Genomic DNA, 25768 nt, shown 5'->3' with positions numbered 1-25768 from the left:
CCAGGTGGACTGTGTCTGGTAGAGATTTGCATACCTGTAAGCAGTCGGATCTGACGTGACCTCAGCGTTGTTACAAGCAGCACTGAAATTACAACATACATGTACGCTAATCTGGTAGCAGGTAACTCCTCTCAGCAGGTTTTAAGCATTATCCCCGTGCCATACACCTTGGCACATCAGAAGAGCTTGAAAAAGGCAGCGGCTTCCAAATCTGCGGGCAATGGCGACCCTCTTTTGCTTGCACTTCAGGGCCCTCGGGTGGAAATGACAAGTTTGCAAATTTGACCATCTAAAAGGACACCTTACAACAGCTGTGGAGCACTTACCGCTTGCAGATCATAATTTGGGAACTGCTGATTCTACTCATCTGGGGAAGAAAAACATGTTACATCAGGGTTTACATGGGAACAGAGTACAATAGTTCCACTGGACAGTGAGCACCAGAGCTGAGGATACAGTTTCACAGGATGCAGAACGGCAAATTAACAGCTCACCACTGCCAAAAATGGAGAGGTTTTGCTCCCTCTTCCAGACATGTGCTGCTGCCACTTACCTCTCTTGGCTCTGGCTTTTACAAGACCCCTCCGTGAACCAATTGAACAGAATATACAAAAAAAAAAATGAAGACTTTCTTCTGAGTTAAGAAAGTGAGATAAGCACAGGGGTCAGCAAAAAGGAAGGGGTACATCCAAAGAGCCAGGGGAGGCAGCAGATGGAGGACATGAGATGAGGGAAGTAGGGCCACCCCCTCCCAGGGGCACTAGGGCCACTACACTGAGCCAGGCTCAAGTGCCTGCAGGACCCGCTTCAGCGCCAGTATCTCATTCAGCTAAAGATCACCGTGACCAGATCCATCAGTGTATGTAATGGTGTTGGACGCTGCCAGAGACAAAATACTGTCAGAGCTTGCACGTTCTAACTTAATTATCTTTTTTTTTTTTTTTTTTTTTTTTTTTTTTTTTAGGTAACTGAAACAGGAAAGCATGTGGACCCCATAACCAATAAAGGGAAGGATAAGATTTGCATGGTCATGCAAGAACAGGCATGAAACTTAACAGAGGGAAAAAAAAAAAAAAAACAGCATCTTTTAAACTGTGGAAACCCTATCCAAGCAGCATAAACAGATCTGAATATAGACTCTTCCAGGCAAAGTGCCAATTAGAAAATTTGAGCCACACATAAAGATGATGAAATGAAGGAAAGAAATATAAGAACGAATTCTGAATTAATTACAAGCACGAGAAGCACAAATTCTGCCTGCGAGATACAGAACCCCCGGCTACCAAAAGGAGGAGGCCAGCAGTTGGGAATAAGGACACTAAAGAGACATTGTGATCTTACCCCCATTTATTACAGCCTTATTGAGACACACCTAACGTGAAGGCTCTGAAATGGGAGACCATAATGCAGGCTTCAGGGATTTTAGTCCTCCCAGAAAATATTTTTGCATCCACTCCAACAACTTTCCCTTAGTAGGTAACAAGCGTATCTCCCATGAACATAAATGCAAAAAAAGCCCAACAGATGCAGATCTGCCCTTAAAAAACAAGCTGTGTCAAGTTGGAAAAGCCCATGCCTATAAGGAGAAATGAAGTCCCTGCAAACCTCGCTCAGATACTGAGGATGTCAAATAAAATGTTAGTATGTTGAGATACAAATTAAGATGAGTTAAAGAGTTGTTGGTTTGACCTGCCAACTATTCTGAGGGAAGATGATCCCCTTTTCTTAAGAAACGAGTGTTCCTTGTCAAATATGGCATTTAGTTTAACTGGCTTAAAAAAAAAACAAAAAAAAAAACAAACAACTATTACCAAGAAATTGCTCTCAAAATGGTGGACCTCTCTTTTTAAAACAAGTTTTCATTTCTGTAAGGGTTCTCTGTAACAGAGTGGGAGCAGACTTGGAAGCAACGCCGACCTCTTTGTGAGCCAAAAGTGTAAGTCATCATCAGGAACTGACTTTACACAAAGCACTGCCAAAAGCCCAATGTAAACTCTCAGAGCAGGGCAGGGGGAAATGACAACAAAATATTTAACATTTTTCAGTCATGTTGATCTTAGAACTACTTATAACTATAATAGGTAGAAAGTTTTAAAATGAAGCTTCCAGTCTAATGAGCATTCTCCTAAAACCTCAAGATAATCCAAGTAATTACGGAGTGGGCAAGCAACGTCTTTGAAAGAACCCCTAGGAAAGACCACAGAGTACAAGGGTGCCATGAGCGCATGGCTGACGATCTAATTAAAACAGCTTCTTTTTATTTTAACAGCAGCCTCCGGGAACGAACGGAAGGAGGACAGTGTTGCAGAAATGAATGTGGGAACTGCCCCCCAGTTACTGTGGGAGAAGATGTGGGTGGCAACGTGATGGAGCTCGCTGATGGCTCGACAGCTCCACAGCTCTGCATTTTTTCAGCTTGGGCAAAGGAATGTGGCTCAGGAGTTTCACAATGCCGTGACCAAGACCCACAGAAAGAAAAGAAATTGTTAAAGCCAGACAGAAAACTAACATTTTTAGAACCACAAATTTTAACCAGTGAACGGAGAAGAGCTAGAGAATCTGCCTGAGGTTCCCTCTCTCTTCCTGCTGCGAGAAGGCAGGCAACCCAGCCTTCCACCTATCCTCTGCCATCACCACAGCAGTAACAGTTACTAGAATCTTGCTCGTTTCACCACCTGCAAGAGAAATAACAAGGATTTATTTTTACCAGAAGTGGTATTAACAAAGCAAACAAATGCCCGATGGCTTCTCCATCTCGGTGTCCTGCCCAGAATTTATTAGCCAAAGAAACACTCCATCCTACCAACGGAAGGCTGCTTTACTCGCAAGAGAGCTCGTGACTACAGAAAACCGCAATAAAAAACTGATAAAGACAGAGTAGAAAGTAGAGTTTGAGAGGTAGAAGATGAGTAAAAGAGCCCAATCTCCAGCGCTGACCAAAAATGGAAATGCCAGCAATACTGAAATAGAAGCAGCATGAGAATAAACTTCCCTTCATAGGTACGTGAAATGAATCCCTCTTCAAATCGCTTTCTGAAAAAGGGTTTTCAGCGTGATCCCTAACTGGCCCTCCACTAATCCTAAGACACAAGTCACCCAACCATTCTGAGAACGGGAGAAAGTATTTTGCACTCATTTACAGGAGTCAGGATTCCCAGCTCCTGCATTTCTGCCTCGCTGAGAATTCAGTTGACTTCCTTGTCTTAACTCATCATACTCTTCCTGCTGTACCTTGAGCTAGGGCACAGTAAAAATTTGATTCATTTCCCTACCAAGTTCCTAGACACATACAGATTTTGTAAGTACACGCACCTACAGGTCACTACCAGACACTTTGAAACTGAGCTGATCTCACTTCGGAACCACAGCGGCGTTCACACCGCGCAGAGGGACCAGGCTCAGTCACTTACACACGGAATTACACACGCACGAGGACACACACACACACCAGGACAACCATCCCCTCGCTGAGAGCAATACTCTGCTCCCACCTCTGTGGCAAACCCAAGCTGAATTGCTTGAAGCAGCTGGAAAACAGACTAACTTCGACTGCTTCCCCCCCAAAATAGCAAATACAAAAAAAGGCTGTTTCTGCCAAGCAGCGCTGAATACACCGCATTCCATTTCATTAAAACAATTACTCAGAAGCCAGCCAAGAATTACATAAAGCTTCCTCCCCAGCCCCTTCTCCCCAGCCCTCCTCCCCAGCCCGCGGCGCGAGGATGGGGTCGCGGTGAGCGACAGCAGTGGGCAGCAGCCAGCACCCTGCTCCTCGTGCCGTGCTGGCTGTGCCACCCCAAAAAGACATTTCCCTGAGCCAGGCAATGCCATCAGGGAACCCCAGCCAGCCCTAGCAGGACGGCATTTCACACAACAAGCAGTGCCACGGTGAGCTGCTCGTGCAGTGTGCTCCCTCGTGTTCAATGGCAAGTTGGCATCCAGCAAGTTGAGCCGTACCCAACTCCTAGAGGAAAGCGAAGGGTAACCTAACAGCTTTTGTCTCTGACTCATGTGGTCACGGCTTCCAAGCACGATCCCGAGGCAGAAGGTGCTGGAGGCGCCAGATTTAAGCAATTAAGCAGCACAGGAGCAGCATGCCAGAGCAGCTGTGCTTGTGAGGCACTGCCCAAGGGACCCGCTGAGGACAGCCAAGCGGCAAAGCTCAGAGTAAGCACCAGCAGGGCAGCCTGAACACCGCAAGTTTTGGGTTCTGAGAACATGACTGACAAATTCATCCCGAGCCCCACGCGGCCCGGCCTGCCTGACAGCTCCGAGCTCCTCACGTTTCACAGCACAAGTCGGAGGCAGCTCCTCGTGGCCAGCACCGCTCACCCACCCGCAGCCCCGAGCTGGCCGCTGATAAGAGATTTCATGACGTGGCTGAAATGGCATTTCGCTCCCTCCCCCCCGTGCTCCAGCTCTCTGCAGGGATCCTGTCTCACTGCTGGAGCTGCTCGCAGCCAGGCAGAATGGTTCCAGCTGTATCTCACGCTGCCTAGCCAGACCTATGCGGCCCAAGAAACGTCTCCCACGTGAAAGGAGCAGGAGGCAGAGCTGCAGCCCGGCACAGCTCTCCCCAGGCCTCTCACTCCTCTTACTCCCTCTGCCCTAAAAGGTTTGTTTGCTGGAGACAACCACAAACCCATTACCTGCGGGGCAGTAAAGCCAGGGGACGTGCAGTGAGCCTCAGGCCCTCTTCGTCTGATGATCCAGTTCAAGTTAGTGGTTCCGACCTAAAGGAAAGCTTTTCCAAGAGAAGCCTCGAGCTTGTTTAGACCCATGAAAGAGGGCAGAACATGGGAGTACTAAACCCCCTAAAGCAGCAAATCACTTACAGCACCCCTTCTTTACAGGAGGTAAAGGTCCACACCTACAGCGTGACCTTTTCTACCTCTAGTTTTCTTTGCCCTCTCCCGCTATTAGAAAAACCCAACCTCAGCACAGTCCCCGAGCCACCACAAACTTCCCTACAGCAGAGGGTGAATTTCTCTGCTCACCTTGCTCTTGAAGGATGGAAATAAAACAAGGTCCCTCGGGGATCTAGTCAGACACGGGCTAATTCTGTCTGCCAGCTCAGTTTTGCAACAAAAACATGGCATTGCTTTATGCCAGGAGACCCCATACAGTTTGATTTATAGCTAAGCCGTTTAAAGCACAATTCCCCATGCAAAGTGTCATTCAGAAAGTTCATTCCCTGGAGCGGCATTTACTTTTTTTCAACATTCTTTACATCATTTGCAAAACGTTAGAGGTTTAAACAATTGCAATGAGCAGTAAAAAGAACAAGAGCTCCAGCTACACTCCAGTGCCTGCTGCCAGACACGCTCAGCAGTGCCCCGCAAAGCCTGCTGCACTGAACTCACACGCACCAGGAGCACGGTGAGAAGTGCCATGCCAAACTGCTTCTGAAGTCTTCCAACTGCCCAAACCTCATTTAAATAACTCAGACTAAAGCCGTTCACAGCGCAGAGGCACTCCGCCACAGGGAAAGGGAGTCGGGAACTAACACTGCAGGCTGCCTCCTCCTGGGGCCTCCCACAAGTTCGCTGGGATCCTCAGCTTGTAGTTTATCCTTAGATAAATTTCCCATGTAAATTCAGAATAATTACTGGCTGCTCCAAGAAAGAGCTGCATGTCTATGAGCAGAAAAAAAAGCTTACCAGATTCCTAAACAGGACAAGCATGTAACCTCTGGGACTCGAGCTCCTCTAACTGAAACATCAAAACCACCGAAGCTGTTCTCACTGCAGTTGCTGTTTCTACTTTGTTTGCTCTATGAAGACTTAAAAACATACTTCAAAGTGTCCGAGTGCTCCAGAACCCCAGCACGCAGGAGAGAGCAGGGATTTTAGCACGAGCCAATCAAGGGAGGCTGTCCCCAGCCATCCGGTTTGCGTGGCTCTGGTTCCATTTGCAGTGAGAATGAACATAAATGGGGAAAAAAAAGCACAAGTGATGTGACACAGTCATTACCCACCTCCTATTTTTATGGTATATCTTTAGCACACGACATTCTTTGAATGACTTCACGACGTTTTGTGGTAAAGGGAAAGACTCGAGCAGAACTGCTGTGGGGAACTTGGAAGGGAAAGGAAATCTCTTCTCCCCGCTCACTGCCTGTCATAACAGAGGCTGAAGAAAGGATGAGCAATCAGCAAGGCAGAGAGGGAACATAAACAGAGCTGAGAAGGGAAGAAAAACTTATAATTCTAATCCAAACTTGCCATTGTATGCTTTTCCAGCAAGGGAAACAGGAGAAGCTTCAAAGAGTTACTATTCTGAGACACTCAGCCAGAAGCTATTTTAGAAACACGGCGATCTTAACAAACATTAAGCACACTTTGCAGGTAGGGAGCTGTTACCCCGCTGCAAGGACGGAGGAGCGACATGCCCACGGTCGGGGCAAGTTTCTGGAGCTGTAAATCAATCGTTACTTTATGCTGGATTAAACACGAAGTCCAGCTCCAGGAGGCGGCCTCACCCAGTCCCCAGCCCCCTGCCCACGCCCTGTGTCAGGACTAGGATTTGTACAAACACGTGGCCAAAAAGGGCAAGGAGGGGATCTGGCTGAAAAGAAACCAATTAAAATAAGGATTTTCAGGGGAACCAGCCTGCTGAGCCAGCCACGCGTGCAGCGGTTATGCTGACATGATGAAGGGAGATGGGGAAAAGCAGTGCTGCAGCCAGCAGTTAGGTCAGGCTAACCCTGTCTGAAATCACAACTCCCACGCTGTCCCCAATCCGGTTAGTTTTAGCCCAAAAGGGAAGGAACGGGGCCCCTCCTTGCTTCTACGTGGAGCTGGATCTGCTTATCTTGCCATGGGACATGATAGCACGGCTTACTGACCCCACAGCAAATCGTCTCCTCCACTTGGGTGAGCGGGCAGGCAAAGGGGCCGCTCTTCCAGCACAGCCGTGACCTGAACCCATTCGCTCTGCAGCCCGATTACTCACTGGGTAAGCAGCAGGGCCACGAGATGGGGAAGCAGGAATCACCATTTTTGGCTGATTCCTGCATCTGAAACTAAACCGAAGGAGATGTGCAGCGAGACTCTGCAAACACTGAAAAACAAGAGTAGGGCCCAAAGGTCCCCACAGTTCCCTGCTTAGCGTTTTTATATTTAACAGCCCCACAGACGTGGCATGGTGTACTCCTAGGGGTGTTACTAAACCCGAGTTAGCTAGGACGGGCTGGAACAAGCAAGAATCTCACTCCTTAAGCCCCATCTTCTCATCATACACTGTGGAAGCTACCCACAGACAATGTCTCACTTTCAGGCAGCAGAGACAGAAGAACGTCTTCATCACCAGCTTCCGCAGCGGACAACGAGGGACACAGACAAGGGCGGGGAGGCACAGTCTGGGACACAGAGTGGGAAGCTGGGACCCGAGATCCCAGTCACTTGTGGCCATTTCCCACCACGACTGGATCCAGAACCCGGCCTGGCCTCCTCCAAAGCTGCAGTAGACGCCGGGTGTCACAGCTAAGGCAGCAGTCCGGTTCTAAGAGACTCGTTTTATGGCCACAGGCTGTTTACTGCTCCCCCACAGCTGCTGCACAGATTCGATTTGAGGAATTTATACATATCTGGTGCAGGAGATCAGAGAAACTGCTCTCGTGCAACCAGAAGCGCGCTGTCCCTGCTTGTTCTGCAGCCAGGCTTCAGCTCTCTCTGTCACTGCAGAGTTTCACAACATGTTCCATGCAGTCAGTACAGGTCGAGGGAAAAGGGGTGAGGAAAAAAGGGTCCAGAGAAATTGAGGTGCTCGGATACCCCAGGAAAGAAGAGAGACAGAACTGAGTTTTCTAAGAGGTTACCCATTCCTTCCTCTGCTGGTGGAGATGGTGTCAGAGGATCAGTTTGAACCAGGAGGGCAGCTGAACACTTGGGATAAGTTGACCTCTCCCAGCGAGAGACAAAGGAGCTAAAGACAGTGCAGAGTCCAGACTTTCCATGGAAATAGAGCAACAAGAAAAGAAGCCTCTCTCTGCATCGCACGCCGCTCGAGGCAGAGGACTCCCTGTCTGGGTTGCTCGGGACAATGAAGCCCCTGTCTCACGAGGGGTCAGAGCAGCTAAGAAGCTGAAACAAGTCAGAACCCCATTGTGCAGGGCATTAGTCCTGTTTACAGGCTTCTCGCCCAGCAGCGGGAACGGCTCGGGAACCTGAGCCAGGAGAAAGCCGAGGGACCTGGCAGCTTTGCCCGTGTTTCCTCCCCAGAAGAGGCACCGAGAGCACGGCCCCGCGGGGCGCAGCCACCCCCGAGAGCTGGCAGACGGCAGCAGGAAAGGCAGGAACCCCCCCCCAAACGCTGCCACCACAACTCAGCAGCAGGTCAGTCTGGGAGATTCAGCCCTGAAGAGAGGGAGGGTGACAGCTTCTGGAGCAGAGGGAACACCTCCTGAAGCAAAAGCTCCTGTGGAGCTCAGTCTTTGTGCCCAGAGCGCTTAAAGCCACGTCGCTAGACAAACATCCTCCGACAGGCGAACCTCCTACAAGTGAGCAAACACCTAAAATAAGCTCACAGACCGCTTTGCACGCACGGCCAGAACACGGCCATAAATACGTCCCTGCTGAACAGCAGAACCAACTGCTTCGTAAAACACCTCTCACTCTGGTGAATTCTCTAGTGAAGGCTGTTTTGTTCTTGATTGCAAACTCCAGTTAAAAAAAAAAAGAAGTCTGAACTCTTAAAAACAATAAAAAAACAAGCAGTAGACAGGCAAGAATTTCAAAGCCACCAAAAGAAAGCTGCTAAAAGCAACATCACTTCTGCCTGGAGTTACCAAAGCTCTCAATAAATAAATTACGAAAATAAAACAATGCTAAACAAAGACTCCACAGTAGTGTTTGCAAACAACCTCTTCCAAAAAAATAAAAGACGAAAGTTCCTGAAGCTGTGAAATCTTTTCTCATCCTCGAAACCAAAGCACTACAGCTTTTTGCTAGCTCTTGAAAACCAAGACAATGTACAAAAAGTGAAATTAATCTTTTGGCCCCTACAAAACTAAACAGTAACCACGCTGGCCCCACAGTAAATATACAAAGTTAAAAACAAGTAGGGAAGATTAGCCTGAAAGAAAAACACTGAAGGTCTTTTGTTTTTATTGAAAGAGAACTCTTTGAAGCTGTAAGAAAACACTCAAAGTCAAAAATTGAGCGGTATCTGACTATAGCAACTGCAGTGCCTCCCTCCTCCCTCTCTCCTGAACCCGACACTTTGCAGGATGGTGATGTCTTCCCCCACGGCCAGCAGACCCCTCAGCCTGCACGCACGCTGCTCACACAAGGCAGCTCCACAGAACCAAGAATTCAACAGCTAATTCAAACTGCCTGAGGCAAACAGACAGGCTGGATCGCTGGCTTGCTGGAATTACAGCCCACGAGCACACAACTCCCCCGGGAAAGCCCAGGAAGGGGCAATGCCCCCCGAGGCAGGATGTGTGCTCCGTAGGACTCGGCTCCACGCTCGGCGCCAATTCCCAGCGCGGCAGAACGCCCAACTCACGCCGCGAGCTTCCTGTCAAACTCCAAGCACATCCGCACAGCGCGCTTCCTCCAACACGGACGGAAGGCAATCTGGACGGGTCTGGGGGGCTGCCTGAACGCAGGGCTTCCTGCCCCTGGCCCCACAGCACTACAGCTCCATCGGGAGCCAGCACCGGGCGCCCCGTGCCCCAGCTGCTCTCCTGGGGCAGAGCTCTGGAGCAGCTCCCTGCGTGAGCTGCGCACCGCAACGCCATTTCTCCAGTGCTGGGGGCGGGGAACAAAAAAACACAAAGTTCTTTAAGCTCCAACAAAATCCCCAAAGCAACCCTTTCTCGCAGGGGTGAGAAAACCCACCCTCCCCAGTCCAAGCAGCATGAAACCAAGATACTTCTGCATCTCCATTTTGCAGCGCAAAAGCACACACAGATCAACACTCCAGAAGCTCCCAGCTTCTGGAGGGGAGAGGGACGGCTAAAACATGTTTGTAAGTTTGGGGAGTTAGGGACAGAGGCATAACAGGCCCCATGAGGCGTTCCCTCGTGCCCAGCACGTCCGTCAGCCCCCGGTTGTGTCCGCACCACAAAGGGTCAGAAGCACGGCGCAGGAGAATTTATCCCGGCTCATTTTACACGGCATCAGCTCTGAACCCACGAGGCACGTTCACTCAGGTTCAATGCTAAACTACTCCGGGGCCAAAAGCGGCCCTGGCAGCAGCGCAGCTACGTGTGTGTGGCACCGTGCCCAAACCTCTGAGCCCTGCCGGACCAGCCTGGCTACAGCCAGAGCCAGCGCAGCCGTCTGGATCCACAGCATGGTTAATCCACAACTTGGATAATCCACACAGAGATAACGAAGGAAGAAAAACAAACAACGCTCGCTTCAGTTCAAAATGAGACTTGTTTCAGAGGAGCTGTATCAGCACAGCCTTGCTGCCTTACTTATGCATCCCAAGGTGAGCGCCTTTAGGAAAACAAGGGAGCAACTTGGGAACTAACAACAACTGGCAGAGGGAAAACAGGTTGGCGTGATCTTTTATGGTGACTTCTGCAGACCAAAGACATTATCTTAGAAATAAATGTTCCACTTTTCTTGCCCAACCAATTACTGTTAAGATAGTCAGATCTGGTCCAATGTGAAAGGCTGCACAAGAATTGAGAAAGACCTGGTGTGACCACGGCTTGATGAGACGAGAAGTTCTATTTCAAAAATCAGATTAAAACTTCCACTTTTGATGGCACTAACGCTCAACACCGCAGAAGAACGCACAAATTCGGACCTTTTCCAATGCATTCTTTGCAGCTCCCTTCTAATCCTCACCCAGAGGAAAGAAAGAAACGTGCTGAAGCTGCAGCAGCCTATCTGGCCAACTGGAAAGCCACCCGGCTCTGTGAATGGCAGGAATGCAGCTGGCAGGGTACAACGCTGGGAGCACATTGGCGGGACCACAGCCGTGCCCATACGACGCCCCACGCGGGCTCACCTCAGGGGCTGCTCGGTGAGGCTGCCCTGGCTGCACAGGTCCTGCCCTGACCAGCCACACATTGCTCAGCGCCCTATGAGCACGATGGAGGAGCAGCAGCAGGAGATAACCGTGAGATAACCGTGCTGAGGGGTGGGAGAAACGGCAAACGGACCCACCCGGGCTGAACCACACGGCGGCTGCTGGCGGAGCAGGGACTCAACGCCAGTGCCACCAGCCCGGTGCTGGGGCTGAGGTTTTGCCCCACCAGCAGGAATTCCTTGCTCAGCAGCTGAGGGCCTCCTGGCCGCCCTGCTCTCCTCGCCAGCCCCCTTCAGGGCCCTTTTTATGGGGGTGTGAGCCCCGGCTCTGTGCCGCCAGCTCCCCGCGAGGCTGTGGCTGCAGCAGGGCAGCGATCCTCCTGCGGCACATCCCCCCTGGAGGGCTGCCTCTCCCTGAGGGGGCTGCAGGTAACGGGGCCCGGCCGGGCTCCGCCGCTACCCCCGGCCGCCCTCACGGCGTCCCCACAGCTCGGAGGGGATCCCACGGGGGGGAGCCGGGGGGCAGCGGGGCGAAGCCGAGCCCCGAGCGGGACCGGGAGCCCTGAGGGGGTCTGAGGGGACCCTGAGGGGTCTCGGGAGGCTCCGAGGGGGCTCCCCCCGGGCTCAAACAGCGCCGGGCACCGCGCAGGGACTCACCCAGGTCGTCCATGGTGCCGCCGCCGCTCCCGCCCCGCCGCCGCCGCCCGCTCTCCTCAGCGCCTCGCAACTTTCCCGCCCCGCCCCTGCGCGCCCCCGACGCTGCCTCAGCGCGCGCGCCCGCCGCCGCCCCCTGCCGGCGGGAGCGGGCGCGGCCCCGGCCCCCCCTCAGCCCCCTTCAGTCCCCTCAGCCGCCTTCAGTCCCCTCAGTCACCCCCTCAGTCCCCTCAGTTCCCCTCAGTCCCCTCAGCCCCTCTCAATCTCCTCAGCCCCCCTCAGTCCCCATCAGTCCCCTCAGTCCCCCCTAACTCCCCTCAGTCCCCCTCAGCCCCTTCAGCCCCCCTCAGTCCCCTCAGTCCTCCCTAGCCCACTCAGCCCCCCTCAGTCCCCCTCAGCCCCTCTCAGTTCCCCTCAGTTCCACTCAGTCCCCCCTAACCCTCCTCAGTCCCCCCTAACTCCCCTCAGTCCCCTCAGTCCCCCTCAGTCCTCTCAGTCCCCCTCAGTCCCCTCAGCCCCCCAGTTCTCGTTACCGCAGTGGGAGCTGTGGTGAGGGGTTTGGGTGCAGCCCTGCTGCCCGTAGGTGACAGCAGCCCCCAGGGGACTTATGCCAAGCCTCACCCTGCACCCAGCACCCCTCAGGAAGCCACGTCCCTGCACAGCTGGGGGACACCACGAGCAGGAATGGAGGCTGGCACCCTGTGTGTCACCCCAACACCAGGACCTTTCCTGACACCTCCTTGTGGGGCTCTGGGCAAGGTTTGAGGCGCAATGTGGAGGGATTTGTGTGTTTTGTGTACATAAATGTGCTTCCCGCACTACGTGAGAGGGGTTGTGCTCAGCATCTGTCGCTGCTTTTCCACGTCTGAGCAGCAATAGCTGCAGGATGTGTCCCCTCGGGTGGGGTGACGTGCACCACCAGCATTATTTGCTGGTACGGAACAGGGGCGGTCAGGATCAGGCCCCCTCCCGCGATCCATGCTTCTTCCAGCAGCAAGTAGCAGGCAGGTCTTGGCTCGGGTTGTACCTCTACCTCTGCATGAATAAAGTTTCCGCTGTGCCCTGTTTGCATTGCAGCCCAGTACGCGATGTTCGTCACCAGCTTCCTACCGGATCCTTTGTGAGTGTGGCAGTGAGTGCAAATCAAAACAACAGCAACAACAAAATCAGCTTTTTTTTCTGTCTCATGGCAAAAATGAACTTCTCATCGGGATGCATGCAGAAGAAACACGTTGTGTCCAAGCTGCTGAATATAAAGATGAGGAGTCTCTGCCCCTAAAGCTTTGCCCTGTGACTTAAGCACTGCTGTGGAAGGGTGACTGTGGTGGATGGCAGAGCTGTTGTGCAAGGGACGCGATCCTCCACTTGTACAGCTTTTAAACCAAGCCTATTCTCATTGCACTAGTCTTAATCAAGTGCTGTTTACAACTGAATTCTTTTTCACACCCTAACATTTCCTACCCAAAATTGGCACCTCACAACCCTCCTGTGGTTTCCCAGTGAGAAGTGCGGGTTAAAAGCCAAGCTGCTACAACAGCTGCTCAGAGGGGTGGGCTCAAACAAAACCCACCCAATGTTCACCATTCTCCATCCTTCCTAGTGCCACGTAACTCCTGTTTGCTCCCCATCTACCTGCTCTCTGCCTCTGAAATGCTCCTGGACTTGTGAACACTTGCCTGATGCTCAAGCCCCGTGCACGCACAGCTGCAGTTCCCTGGGGACAGCCGCCCCAGCGAGCTCTTCCCCAGCAGAGCAGCAGCCGAGGCTTGCCCAGAGGCAGCTGGTGGGACCGAGGGGGAAGCGATGTGGGAACAGCTGCAGCCCTCAGAGCTGCTGCTGCTGGGGAACGAAGGCACGTCATGCATCAGAGTATGCGGTGCTTCCTCTTGCATGCTGCCCCGCGACTACAACACAGCATGACTCAACCCTTATCTTTCACAGAAGTTGTGACAAGAAGTTGTTGTTCTCATTTGCAGATGGGAAACGAGGTTGGCAGCTGGAAATAAAGTCAGACAATGAGTCAACGTGAATTTAAGGCCGGACTTCACAACTTCCTGCCTCCACATAGCCCAGGGTGCTTGCTGAAGGCATCTTTCTCCTTGTCAAAGAGTAGCTAACCAGCTATGGACCAGCCCCACAACTCTTCAGGGGGCTTAACCCACTGGCCTCCACACGCTCTGCACTCAGAAACTGGATGGATTAAATCTCTGCCTGCCCACTTGGGCTCAGTAATCTCAGACTGGAGAAATCCAAGCTCATTTCCTAAGAGGTGTTATGAAAAGCACCAGGCTAAATCTGTGTCAGAGAAGAACAGATATGAAGCTACAAGACTTGTAAGGCACATTTAGAGCCTACCTGTGCACTTTGGAGAGTGACTTGAAACTGCAGAGTGAAGAGAATAACTGAACTGCAGTGTGTCCTCTGCGCTGTGCCACAGGGACATCCTACAAGGGGACGTGGCTCTTCGGGTGGACACAGAAGGAAAATTCAGGCAGAGCCTCAAGCCTGAAAGTTTCCATTAGCTTAGGGAGATGGCAGCACAGTTCAACATCACGCTTGGTGGAAGGACCTAGTACAGCAAACAGAGCAAAGGTGACTTCTAGCACAGGGTGGGGGTCATGGCTTTGTGATACTGGGTGAAGAAACCACTCGGCGGCGGGGTTGTAGCAGATGGTTCTGTTAGGAGGAAAGAGAATCAGTCAATGAACAGATATGACACTTATCAACTGACCTTGCTTCAGTGAACCAAACAAGTACATGAACTGCATTACTCATTGTCTACTACGCATGACTTCAGTGCTTATTGCTGTGCCTCATTCTGACAAAGGGTGACGGCATCCCGCCAACTCGGGTTTTGATTTCAAATAGATATTGCCATTACCGGAGTGCAAACAGGGGACAAATGCCATCGAGGAGGTTTCACTGTCATTCTTCGGTCACCGTGGTGTATAACATCCCAGCCCAGCTGACATTGCAAACCTGATAAAGAGGGAATATCAATGTCTGCTACTAATTTCCCTACTCCACCTCGTTATAAACAGCCGCCTAACCTGGGGTCAGCCAGGCAGGGTACGCTCACCCGGATGGCACCCGTGGCTGTACAGAGAACCTCAGAGCTAACTGGCCACAGCGTAAACCATATGGGATGTGCACAGAGACAGAAGGGGGCTGCTTTCCACTGCGCAGGAGATACGGCCCAGGATGCTGGTGTGTGGTGGTCACGGGCCTCCTCTGCGGGGCGGGGGCTTAAACTGATGAGACAGGGGACGTGCATGGGGTCACCCGGAGGGTTTTACACCACAGCCAGCAGCCGCTTCGTGCAGAGCAAAGAAGCGGGAGGTCTTCAGCAACGAGGAGCCATTTTCTAAAGTAAAGGCTACTGGTGGATGGATCCAGCCCCTACTACTTCAACTTGTCTATTTTTCCACATGAAAATTCAGTCTCCGTAGAGACTGTCAAAAATTGCCAATGCCGACTATATTTCAAGTCGTCATGGCGGGGTATTGGGAAAAGTTTTCAATTAGCAATAATCGCGCCTCGGATTAACCTCATTGGCTACGATACTGCCACTGCGCAAAGCTGACAGGATAAACCCTCCGCCGCCACCCCTCGCCCCGGGGCCGCCTCCGAGCTCACGGCGAGCCCCCCGCCGCCGCTCACCCTGCCCGTTCCGGTGCCCCCCGCCTTCCCCAAGCCCCTCTTATGCCCCCCGGTCCCGTTCCGGGTGGGGAGCCTCCCGTTACCACCCCCGTACCGAGCGGCGGGGCAGCCGCGGGGGTTGCTGGGAAGCGGTATGCAAATTGATGGTGACGTCATTTGGCGCGCCCCGCCTTGGCGCGGGATCCCCCGCCCCTGGCGGGTGGAGGGAGGGAACGGGGGGTGAATGGGATGGAGGCAGGGGAGGGGTGGGGGCTGAATGGGATGGAGGCTGAATGAGGACGGAGATGGAGGCAGAGAGAGGGTGGAGGCTGAAGGAGGATAGAAGCTGCACGAATATAGAGGCTGAGGGCTGTTAAAGGGTAAATTGGGATTGAGGCCAGAGCCTCCTCCGTTTTTGTCCTTTCTGTTTTTTAACCAGCTAACAGCAGCCTCCGGAGAGGCTCTCAAAAATTGCCAATGCCGACTGTATTTCAAGTCGTCATGGCGGGGTATTGGGAAAAGTTTTCAATCAGCAATAATCGCGCCTCGGGTTTACCTCATCGGCTACGATACTGCCACTGCGCAAAGCTGTCAGCCTCTCCTCCCCGCAGCCTCCACCCCGCCGCCGCCCCCCCGCCCAGCTCAGAGCGCGCCCCCCCCGCCCCTCGGCGCGCCCCCGCCCTGCGCGCCCCCTGCCCCGCCGTGCCCGAGCCCCCAGCCCCCGCTTTGGGGAACGGGAGGGGCAGGGGGCAGGAGGGACGCTGCAGGGCAAGGGAGGCCCGCGGAGGGTGCTGGGAGGGCGGTATGGTAATGAGGGGGGCCTCGCCCCTTTCCTGGGCAAAAAGGAAGAAAATCCGCCGGGTTTTGCCCAAAACCACCCGTTTCCCCTCAAGGGGAGGCGCCTCGCAGAGAACAACACATGAGACCGAGCGTGCTGTTACCCAATGTGTTCAGCACCCGGTGCAGTGCTGAGGATCCGGGGGGCTCCGTGCCCCTCGTGCCACCGCTCCCGGCGTCACCTCGGCTCCGCGGGCCTTCAGCAGCCTGCCCAGGCCTGGCACAGAGGCCGGACGAACCTAACGCCAACGAAAAAGCTGCACGACCACCACACGGAGCAAGCCCCTCGGTGGTGGAGAGTTGACTGGTGAAAGGGTTCAGGGCGCGGGCTGTGCCCTGGGAGAGGTGCAAGTGGCTGAAAAACTCCAACCGCCCCTCACGTCTCATCCACACCTCCTTCAGGAGCCGTTCGGAGAGTGGTTGTGGCGTGCTGACCTCTGCAGTTTTGTCTGGCCGCGTTAATCCAACACACTGGACCTGACTGCTGTTATCTGCCCACCCTTGGTGCCGTGGTCCTTTTCCACATCTTTCACCCACCCTTTTTCCTGTCATTCCAACTACACCCACCAGGACCCCCAGCCTGGCTCAACCTCGGCCAGCACCGAGTGGAGGCACCAAGGGCACAAGGATGGGGCCGACGTACTGTACTGTCCCTGTGTCCCCTCACACTCCAACCAGGCACATGTCCCCAGCGAGGTGTCCTTAACCACCCCCAGTGGATTTTCCTTCCATTATTTGCTCAGCCACATTCTGAGGCTAAAACCTGACAAGTAAGCAGCAGCGAAAGGAAAACGCAGGCTTCCATAAGGTCACAGACCTACAAAACCTTATTTACTACTTACATCCGTACCAAACCTGACTTTATTCTGTGCTTCCTGAGGGCAGCACGCAGTGTTTGCCAAGGCACACCTTTCAGGAAGGGGGGCGATTATTTTTTTTTCCTTGAAGCCTGGGAGTTGTAGTGTTTGCTCGGGCTCGCTGCAAACTACATTTCCCAGCAAACTCCTCGTCCGCAGGCCTGCAGAGGTCGGTCGGGCAGCGCTATGACAGGTAAGTTTTGGGGCATTACTCACCATAAGGTGCTTCTGGCCCTGGCTGTGCGCACCGTGCCCACCACCCCTCTCCTCCCCCCCGTGTCATTGTTACAGAACAGGCTGGGGTGATGCGGTTCTGGATTTCTGCCCTGTAGCAAGCTGTCTGTCCTCTGCCTGTGCTGGCTGCTCTCTTCCTGCGGAGCTTTCGGATGTGTGTGAGAAAACAAAACCCAGCCGTGGGCCCTGGTAGGTAGCTTTACAGAGCTTTGCGTAAGCGTGGCTGGGTTTTGGCTTGCATTGTTGTTGTTCTTTTTTTAAATCTGAGCGCTTAGATATTGACAGCAGCCTTGCATTTCACAGGAAGCGCTCAGCCCTTTGCGAGTTTCTCTCTGTCACTCACTGTCATGCTTCAGGGCCTCCCTCAAACGTACGCGCTGCTGTTCTTGCTGCTGCGCCCACCGCTGCCTTCTCTCTCTCCTGTGGGTCACCCTGTTTTATATCTCCATTTCATTCCCTCTCTGAACACTTCCTTCTGAGAGATCTTTTGATGATAAGGGGGGGAAATGGAGAATTCTCATCAGTTAAAGCAATTTAATCACCATCAAGCTGGCTTAGCAGCCTGCTGGGAGCATCACGACAGGACTTATTCTCAAAGCAAGTCACAGTTTATTGGGAAACTTTGTCCCTCCTAATTAATTAATATGGAAAATTAAACTTGTACAGAAGGAAGGCCCAACACTACTCTTGTTAAACAACAAAACAAGGCAAAAATCATCATGAACATAATCCTCTGCTTCGATATAAAAAAGAATTTGGGACTATAGTGGAAAGCTTTTCAGAGTAAGCCTGCACGTGGTGCTTAGATTCAGCCCTGAAAAACTCCGGCATGGCCACTGTGTCAGTACATTGATGATTTCAATCTAATTTACTGGGGTATGGTGCCATGGCCCTGAATCCAGGCAGCTCTCCCTGTAATTCGACTCTCCATCTCTGGGACGGGGGAGAGAAATGGAAAGTGAAGCCCGTGAATTGAGATAAAGACAGTTTAATAAGATAGGAAAATGATAATAACAATAATAATAACAATAATAATAATAATAATACAATGATGATAATAGTACTACTACTAATAATGTGTACAAACAAGTGATGCACAATGCAATTGCTCACCACCCGCTGACCGATGCCCAGCCTAACCCCGAGCAGTCCAGCCCCCTCCCCCGGCTAGCCACCCCTATGTATTGTTTAGCATGACGTCAGATGGTATGGAATACCCCTTTGGCTAGTTCGGGTCACCTGTCCTGGGTCTGTCCCCTCCCAGCTCTTGCTGCACCCCCAGCCTGCCCATTGGCAGGACGGAGCAAGAAGCTGAGATGTCCTTGGCTTGGTATAAGCACTGCTCTGCAACAATTAAAACATGGGGGTGTTATCAGCACTCTTCTCATCCTAAGCCAAAACATAGCATTCTACCAGCTACTAGGAAGAAAATTAACTCTGTCCTAACTGAAACCAGGACACAGATACTGCTCTACTTACTGTAAGAATTGGTATTTGAGGAAGACCTGACTTGAGGCAAAGCAACTCAGACACAGCAGGAGTCTATAAAAACCAGCCAGGCTCCAAAGCTTAAGAAGGAGCGAGCTGCCTGCCTAGCAGACAAACAAGCTCGCTACTTGAAGAGCTTTCTCAGAGCTGCCACAGGTCTCAGGCATGTTTCCAGCAGGCAGCCTTTAAGGAACTGTCCCCACACTGCAACAGCTCAGCTACGAGGTGCTTGGTGCCCTCCTCAAACTGCCTTTAACACCCTCACACCTTCAGCACCCCTCTGCTACCCTCTGTGAATGGGACGTGGAAACACTGTCCTCGCACAGCAGGGTTTACTTAACAGCTGCAAAGTCATTCTGATTTTGTTAGGAAAAAAAAGAGCAAAGAAAACTTATCAGCAATGTTTTCCAGAGAATCCCAAGAACATAGAGTCAGGGACATGCTCTCTGCTTTCTTTTACCTGCCATGTGTTCTGTTCTTGGCTTTTAGCTCAGCATGTTCTCTGCCAGGAGGTTGCCAGGGGGTTGCAGAGCCACCCAACTCCATCACCTCAGACACCACTCCGTGTCCAGGACCTCTCCAAACTTGGCTTTCGTGCCAGCCTGTCTTCCCCCGGATCCTGTGGAAGTAGAGGAGCTGCAGCGTTTTGTTTCTAACTCTAAGAAGCTCTTTGTAATGACCGGGGCTGGAATCTCGACTGAATCGGGGATCCCAGATTACCGCTCTGAAGGAGTCGGGCTCTACGCCAGGACCGACAGGCGGCCCATCCAGCACGCAGAGTTTGTTCGTAGCGCCAGTGCCCGGCAGCGGTACTGGGCAAGGAACTTCGTGGGCTGGCCCCAGTTCTCCTCCCACCAGCCCAACACGGCGCACCTGGTGCTGAGAGACTGGGAGAAACTGGGAAAGCTTCACTGGCTGGTGACCCAGAACGTGGACGCCCTCCACACCAAAGCTGGGAGCCAGCGCCTGACAGAACTGCATGGCTGCACACACAGGTACCCCGTGGGGACAGGAGGATGCCTGATGCTCTCGTGTCTCGATCAGGGTGACCAACGTGTCAGTGCAGTGGTAGCTGCTGAAAAAGGAGGCAAAATGTAAAAGCTCTATGTTAGTGGAGATGGCGTGCTCAAGGGTGGTTTTGTGCTGGGGTGATGAGGATCGTGCACCAGCGCTGCTCACAGAGCGGTGTTTAAGAAACAAACAACTCCCCATTTTTGGAGTACTGTTTGGGTTATGCTTAGAACTTATATCAGTCCGAACCTCCCATTTCCTTGCTGCAGTAAATGTCCTCTTAGTGAAGGCAGGGGGATCCTGAGGATGCAAAGAGTGTCCAGGGCTAAGTAGAGAGGGTGGTGCCAGAAATGCACGGGCTGGTCGTCTGGAGAGGAGCCATCACAGTCTGCCTGTGGTCACCCAGAACTTCCTGATGAAAAAGCCAAGCCCTAACTGTGAGACGGGATGCACAGGGTTCAAAGTGCTTACCCTGGAGCATCCCTGCAAAGCAACAGCTGGAGGCAGAAAGACAGCTCAGTGACCTGCACTGTCTGTTACATAAATGGGGGCGATGACAACAGACTTTCCAGGCCTTCTAAGGAACAAGTTCCTTAGAGTTTGTTCCTTGTTCTAAGGAATGAGTTCCTTAGAAGCTTCTCTCTCTCTATTATGACTTTGCTCTGCATTTCAGGGTTTTCTGCCTGGGCTGTGGAGATCAAACCTTGCGCTCTGAGCTTCAGGAGCATTTTGAAGCTCTGAATCCCACCTGGAAAGCTGAAGCACTCGGTGTGGCTCCGGATGGGGACGTCTTCCTGACGGATGAGCAGGTGCGCAATTTCCAAGTCCCAGCTTGCAGTAAATGCGGTGGCATCCTGAAGCCCGACGTGACCTTCTTTGGAGACACGGTGAGCCGGGAAAAGGTGGATTTTGTGCACCAACGCCTGGCAGAGTCAGACTCCATGCTGGTGGCAGGATCCTCTATGCAGGTAAGGAGGTCTTCCTCCCACCCTGCGTTCCTGTTTCTGGGCTACTCTGCTTGCAACAAGTTCTTAGACCCCCAAATTAGAACTGCTGTTTGCAGTCACCACAGCCACTTCAGAGCTTCTTGGTAATTTATTTTTACTGTTGTTGGGATTTAGTTCTACAGTTATCCTGTTTGAGCCTGTAACTCCGCTGCCAGTCTCAGTCATGCTGCTGTAAATAACCCCATTCACACTTCAGACCTCACTCTGCTGCCTCCTCCATCACTGCCTTGGAGGCTCGCGCTTGCCCATAAAGCCAGGATACCTGACACAATTCAGTTCTGCAAACATCACCACCCCACCTTTTTTTTTTCCCTTGAATTTTTTAGCCTATGCCAGCTGTTGAGGCCTCATGGAAAGCTGTATGCAATACCAGATTTTAGGACTTCTAAGTCCTAATCAAGCTTCTGAAGAAGAGACCAGAACTCTCTGCTTGCTGCTTAGGACTGTCCTTTGTATCACACCACGTTTTCTCTGTGAACCGTATTTTATCTGTAAGATAAGGTGATCTAGAAAACCCTGGTGTTTAACCTGTGAAAGCTTTTGGAATAGAGCTTGTGTAAGAGATTTTCCAGGAACAGTTTCTATTACATTAAGAAAAACTAAAGCTTTCCAGAAAGGCAGAAAATGAAGGCTTGGCTGATTGCAATTCACTTCAGGATACTGGAGACAAATTCCTTGAGCTTGCACTTCTTAAGCACATAATCCTTTGCACAGGAATGATTGAAATGCCTTACGTTCATTCTTGTAGTACCTAAACTGGGCCATGTGAGAACCATCGAAGCAGAAGCATTTAAGTACCTATGATAACTAATAAAAACTGCTGCAGAGATTTACTAAAAGACAAGGGCTTTCCCCTTCAATGTATATATTTTCTACAAAAGTGGAAACCCTTCACTGATAAGAAGTCAAAAGCTGTTCTCTTCTGTGCACTCATGAGTGGAGAAACCTCCTACTTGAATTAAGTGCAGTTGCATAACACAGAGTGTACATACAGCCCCGTTTTCCTGCCAACAGCAACTACTTTACTTTCTTTAGACCTTTCTGTAGCTCTCCTTTGCCTGTGCTGCCAATAATTCTCTCTGCTGGTATTCCTGCAGGTATACTCTGGTTACAGGTTTGCTCTTGCTGCCCGGGAGAAGCAGCTGCCCATTGCAATCCTTAACATCGGGCCCACAAGGTTAGACCACTTTGCATCCTTAAAACTGAATTCCCGCTGTGGAGAGCTGCTGCCTCTGATCGTTGCACACTGACCCAGCAAACTGAACATCAGCAGCTATCAGGAGTAAAAATATTTCTCCAAGGTGAGTACCTTCCCTGGTCAGTCGCCTTAAAGGGTAAGAAGATGGGTTTCTGTATCCATTAAAATCTGTGACTGAGATGTGCTGACTAAAAAGATGTTCCCACAATGCTCCCATCAAAAATATGTCCCCATCAAAGCCTGGCTGCAAATTTTCATCTGTACCTGGTATGCTCTGATGGGCTATTATACTGCTTCCCGTGATCATAAACAGAAAGCATACTCAGTGCAAATGCTCCCAGAAAATTAGGCAAAGGAGACCAGAAAACCTAGCAATGTTGACCTCCAATCCAGTTGTCACAAACAGAAAACTACAGGGGATCGGGGGCATCTGCAGATTCAGAGAATGTGATCAGTGCTGCTACCTTTGCACACAATTTTCGTTGTAACAAACCAATTCATGAAAGTTTCTCAAGTCACTGTACTCGTACTGACAATTTGAAAGCTGTCTGGTTGAATTGATCCAGCTGATCAAAACACTGCTCTTTTGAAATGAGAATAACGAAAATGGTCGATTCCATCGATAAAGCAGCTTCTTACCTCCTCTCCTACAGGACTTACCATCTCAAAAGTGGAAAAACTTCAATCTCAGGGGCATCTGTGAGATCCTTACGTGTGGCCCCTGATGACACCAGGAGAGGGCAGCAAGCCTCGCGCATGTCGACCTGACCAGTTTGTTTCCTGCATTGACACCCGCTCCACTTAACAAGGAAGGAGAATGATGATGAAAATATGTCTTTTCTGCCTTACTTTGTCGTTGTAAACAGTGCCTTCTCTTTGCACTCACTGGGACAGGATAACCAGACATGTGAGAACAAAACACTTTTTTTTTTTTTTTTGAATAGTTGTCCCAGGAGAAGAGTGAGGGGCAGGGAGTTTTACCAAGTAACTTGAGGTAGAATAGCAGAGGAGAGCAATGTGGAACACCACAGTATCAGCTGGAGGATCCGTTGCGATTAGTGGGCAAACGTGGGGCATGCTAAAGAGGGTAAGGACTCAAGGGGATTTGCTGTTGCCATTTTAAAAAAAATGGCTAAAAAGAGAAGCTGAACAAGAATACTGCTCTTGTAAGAAATGATTTGAAAGCACAGACTGCAAGGTTGACGTCTTTGAGCAAAGAGGGGAAGTCAGCACTTCTCTCAACTGTCAGCTGACCAGCTGAACTGCTTACTATCCGAACGCTTTAAAAATGGAATATTGTTGAGATGCCAGAGGATTTACTTTAAGCTAATATCTGACCAGAGCTGCTTTCAGTGTGGCTGCTACCTTTTGTAGAATGCATTTTTTAAAGATGTTATTTAATTAATGAATAACTAAGTAGTGAATTAAAATTGTTTACATGACTGATACTATTTGCATTGCAATTTCCTCTCCCTCCTGTGATTTATTTAAGGACAGTCTCAATAGCCAGTTTAGATTCATTTTTTCCATTGCAAAAATGCAGGATGTAATTACTAACAGTTGATGAATTGAGAGAGAGAGATGCAATTAAATCTGCACAATAGGTTTCCCTCAGGACTGAGCTCAAGCTATTCACAGATGTGATTTTGCACACTCCTAACAGATCTGTCACTACTGGGTAGCCATGTTTTGGTAATCCTTAGGGTGGTAGCTTTACATACATTATAACATATGTGGGGAATCTTGCCCAGACTGGAACATCACATTTTTCACCCAACCTTCCATATGAATCTACCACTCCTCTCATGGTTATGAGGGAGTGTAATTGTTGTTCCAAATGCCCCAAACCTACTCCTCACGTCATGTGTCCTATACTGATGATTTTGACAAGAACTTTTTTTGAAGAAAGAGTGCCAGAGTCATTTACTAAAAGGGCAATAACAAAGCCAGGAGATCTGGCCACAGGATGAAAAATTCTTGGTTTTGTTGTTGCCATTTTCAGGAGCAAGTAAAATACAGAATCAAAGGGATACTCGAGGACCCAATTCTGCAGAAGGTGGAGGAAATTAGATACTTAACATGTTTCAAGACTTAGCTATAATGGGTCTTAGGAGATGCTGCTTCACTTCAATGCCATGTCAGGTAAGTTCAGGACCCCTACCTGCATTCTGCTCCCATTTAATGGTGATCCTACTTGCCAGTGAGTTAGAAATCTGCTGTTTGGTAGTGAAGAAAGCTCATAGATGTCAGTCATCTTTTTCTTAGTACAGCTGTCCTGCTAATGAAAGCTTTTGCAGAAACCATGGCTAAGGCATAGCAGAGCCTCCACACGCAACCAGGGCACTTGCACAGCGTTTATTCGTTTAGGTTTTTCATATTAGAAGAGACATTTATGCCTCTTTAGCAGAGGAACTGGGGCCAGGTTTTTCATTATCCATGTCATCTTCAGCACCACCTTGAAACGCGGATGTCATAGTTGTGTTAAAAACGGAGGCTGCCAGTTTGGTGTCATTAGAGCCAGCATTTTGAGGAGGAGGCGTGGGAGCACTGCCAGGAAGTCTGAAAGAAGAAAATGTCTGCAGTGAGGACTGGGCATTACCAATGTGACAGGTGACTAAACCTGCTACGCCCATTCCTGCCTCCAATTCAGCAGCTGAGCACATGGGAGTCGCGGCGTCTCTTCAGCATCACTGATAAAGGCGTCTCTACCCTGACCCTGCACAGATTACACTATATATTGCACTATATGCTTTTAAGTCACGAGGGACAGTGACTTACAGTAAATGATAAACATTTACAGTAAATTTCCTGTGCATGGTTTATTACTATATGGTAGTGAGCACATATACATAAAATGAATATGAGGCTGAGACAAAGTTGTTCCTTTTTTTCTACCCGGCTGATCCAGCACTACTAAAATTGACTACTTCTACAGCAGGATCAGAACACTTAATCTCCTAACGTGTTCCCCCACCACCACTGGGAAGTAAGATTGCTCAACTGAGAAATGCCACAGCAAGCCTAAAGTTCCAAACCAAAAGCCAATTCTGCACCACTCTAACGCTGATTGACACCTTCCCCTGTCACTCCTTTGGCACTCTTTGTGTAGGAAGAAGCAAGGCAGAGAGATAACGGCTATCAGAAGCTGACTATGCCATTGCAGGTAGCTAGCAAAGACCTGTCTTGCGAAATCTCTCAGCTTCTCAAGTTTCCAGCCTGGATATAGTTATAGAAATCCCCAGGGTTGAGCAGTATAGGACACAAATCAACCACCGGCTGAAACTAACAGAATAAGAGTGTTACAGAGCCTGAGGAATGATCTCTTTCCCTATTACCATGGGGAAACACAGATCCTTCCTAGCAACCTTGTCTGGTTTAACCCAGCCATGATCATCCCCTGCATGATTCAGTGCTCTCCTACCTTTTCTGGTTCACTGTTGCTATGCCATTCCACCAGAATTTCAGATCAGGGCTTGAAACTGTAGTTCTGTCCACCTGTGGTTGGTAAAAGCACACATTAGACAACAGCACAAGTACAGTTTTTTTGTTTGTTTGTATGTTTGTTTTTTTTAAACAATGAACTTAGCTGAATCAACAACTTGTACTCTTTCTTACAGCTGTTCCTAACACAACAGGTTCCTGAGGTTTGGCTAGAGGAGCTGTGAGTACCTTATAATGGATGCTTCTGCCCTTCCTATGAAAGGGGGGCTGGAGTTACCCAGAGCAAACAAAAGCTACTTCATATTTGGCAAACCTTGCCTTCAGTTCTGGGCAAACCCTCAGAGCAAACTTTGTAATAGAGTTCTGCAGGATGAGAGCTGTCTCACAAACTGCACTCCGGTGAAGGAGCAG

At 50.6% G+C, this 25768-nt stretch overlaps 2 protein-coding genes across 7 annotated transcripts in view; one reads left to right on the top strand and one right to left on the bottom strand.

The window, feature by feature from the left end:
* Positions 1-11739, bottom strand: part of PXN (paxillin) — a 41712-nt gene extending 29973 nt beyond the window's left edge. For all 4 annotated transcript variants that reach the window (XM_084297277.1, XM_084297278.1, XM_084297280.1 and 1 more), the window contains exon 1: positions 11649-11739. In XM_084297277.1, the coding sequence (XP_084153403.1) occupies positions 11649-11661 (13 nt within the window). In that variant the 5' untranslated portion in view covers positions 11662-11739. The remainder of the gene's footprint in view (positions 1-11648) is intronic.
* A 5384-nt stretch (positions 11740-17123) lies between these two features.
* SIRT4 (sirtuin 4) lies at positions 17124-23290 on the top strand. Of its 3 annotated transcripts, XM_084297286.1 has the most exons (6): positions 17147-17171; positions 17311-17401; positions 19190-19695; positions 20385-20679; positions 21816-22019; positions 22570-23290. In XM_084297286.1, the coding sequence occupies exons 3-5, from the start codon at positions 19196-19198 to the stop codon at positions 21966-21968; spliced, it is 948 nt and encodes a 315-aa protein (XP_084153412.1). In that variant the 5' UTR covers positions 17147-17171; positions 17311-17401; positions 19190-19195; the 3' UTR covers positions 21969-22019; positions 22570-23290. The 3 variants fall into 3 exon arrangements, with proteins under 3 accessions (XP_084153413.1, XP_084153412.1, XP_084153411.1); XM_084297287.1 differs by lacking the exon at positions 17311-17401 and having other exon boundaries at positions 17124-17171; XM_084297285.1 differs by lacking the exon at positions 17147-17171 and having other exon boundaries at positions 17269-17401.
* Positions 23291-25768: the final 2478 nt, after the last annotated feature.

The sequence above is a fragment of the Netta rufina genome, assembly GCF_964035555.1.
Source record: "Netta rufina genome assembly, chromosome: 17".
Classification (NCBI taxonomy): domain Eukaryota; kingdom Metazoa; phylum Chordata; class Aves; order Anseriformes; family Anatidae; genus Netta; species Netta rufina.
Note: the sequence above shows the minus strand (reverse complement) of the source record. Positions and strands in the feature narration are given on the sequence as shown.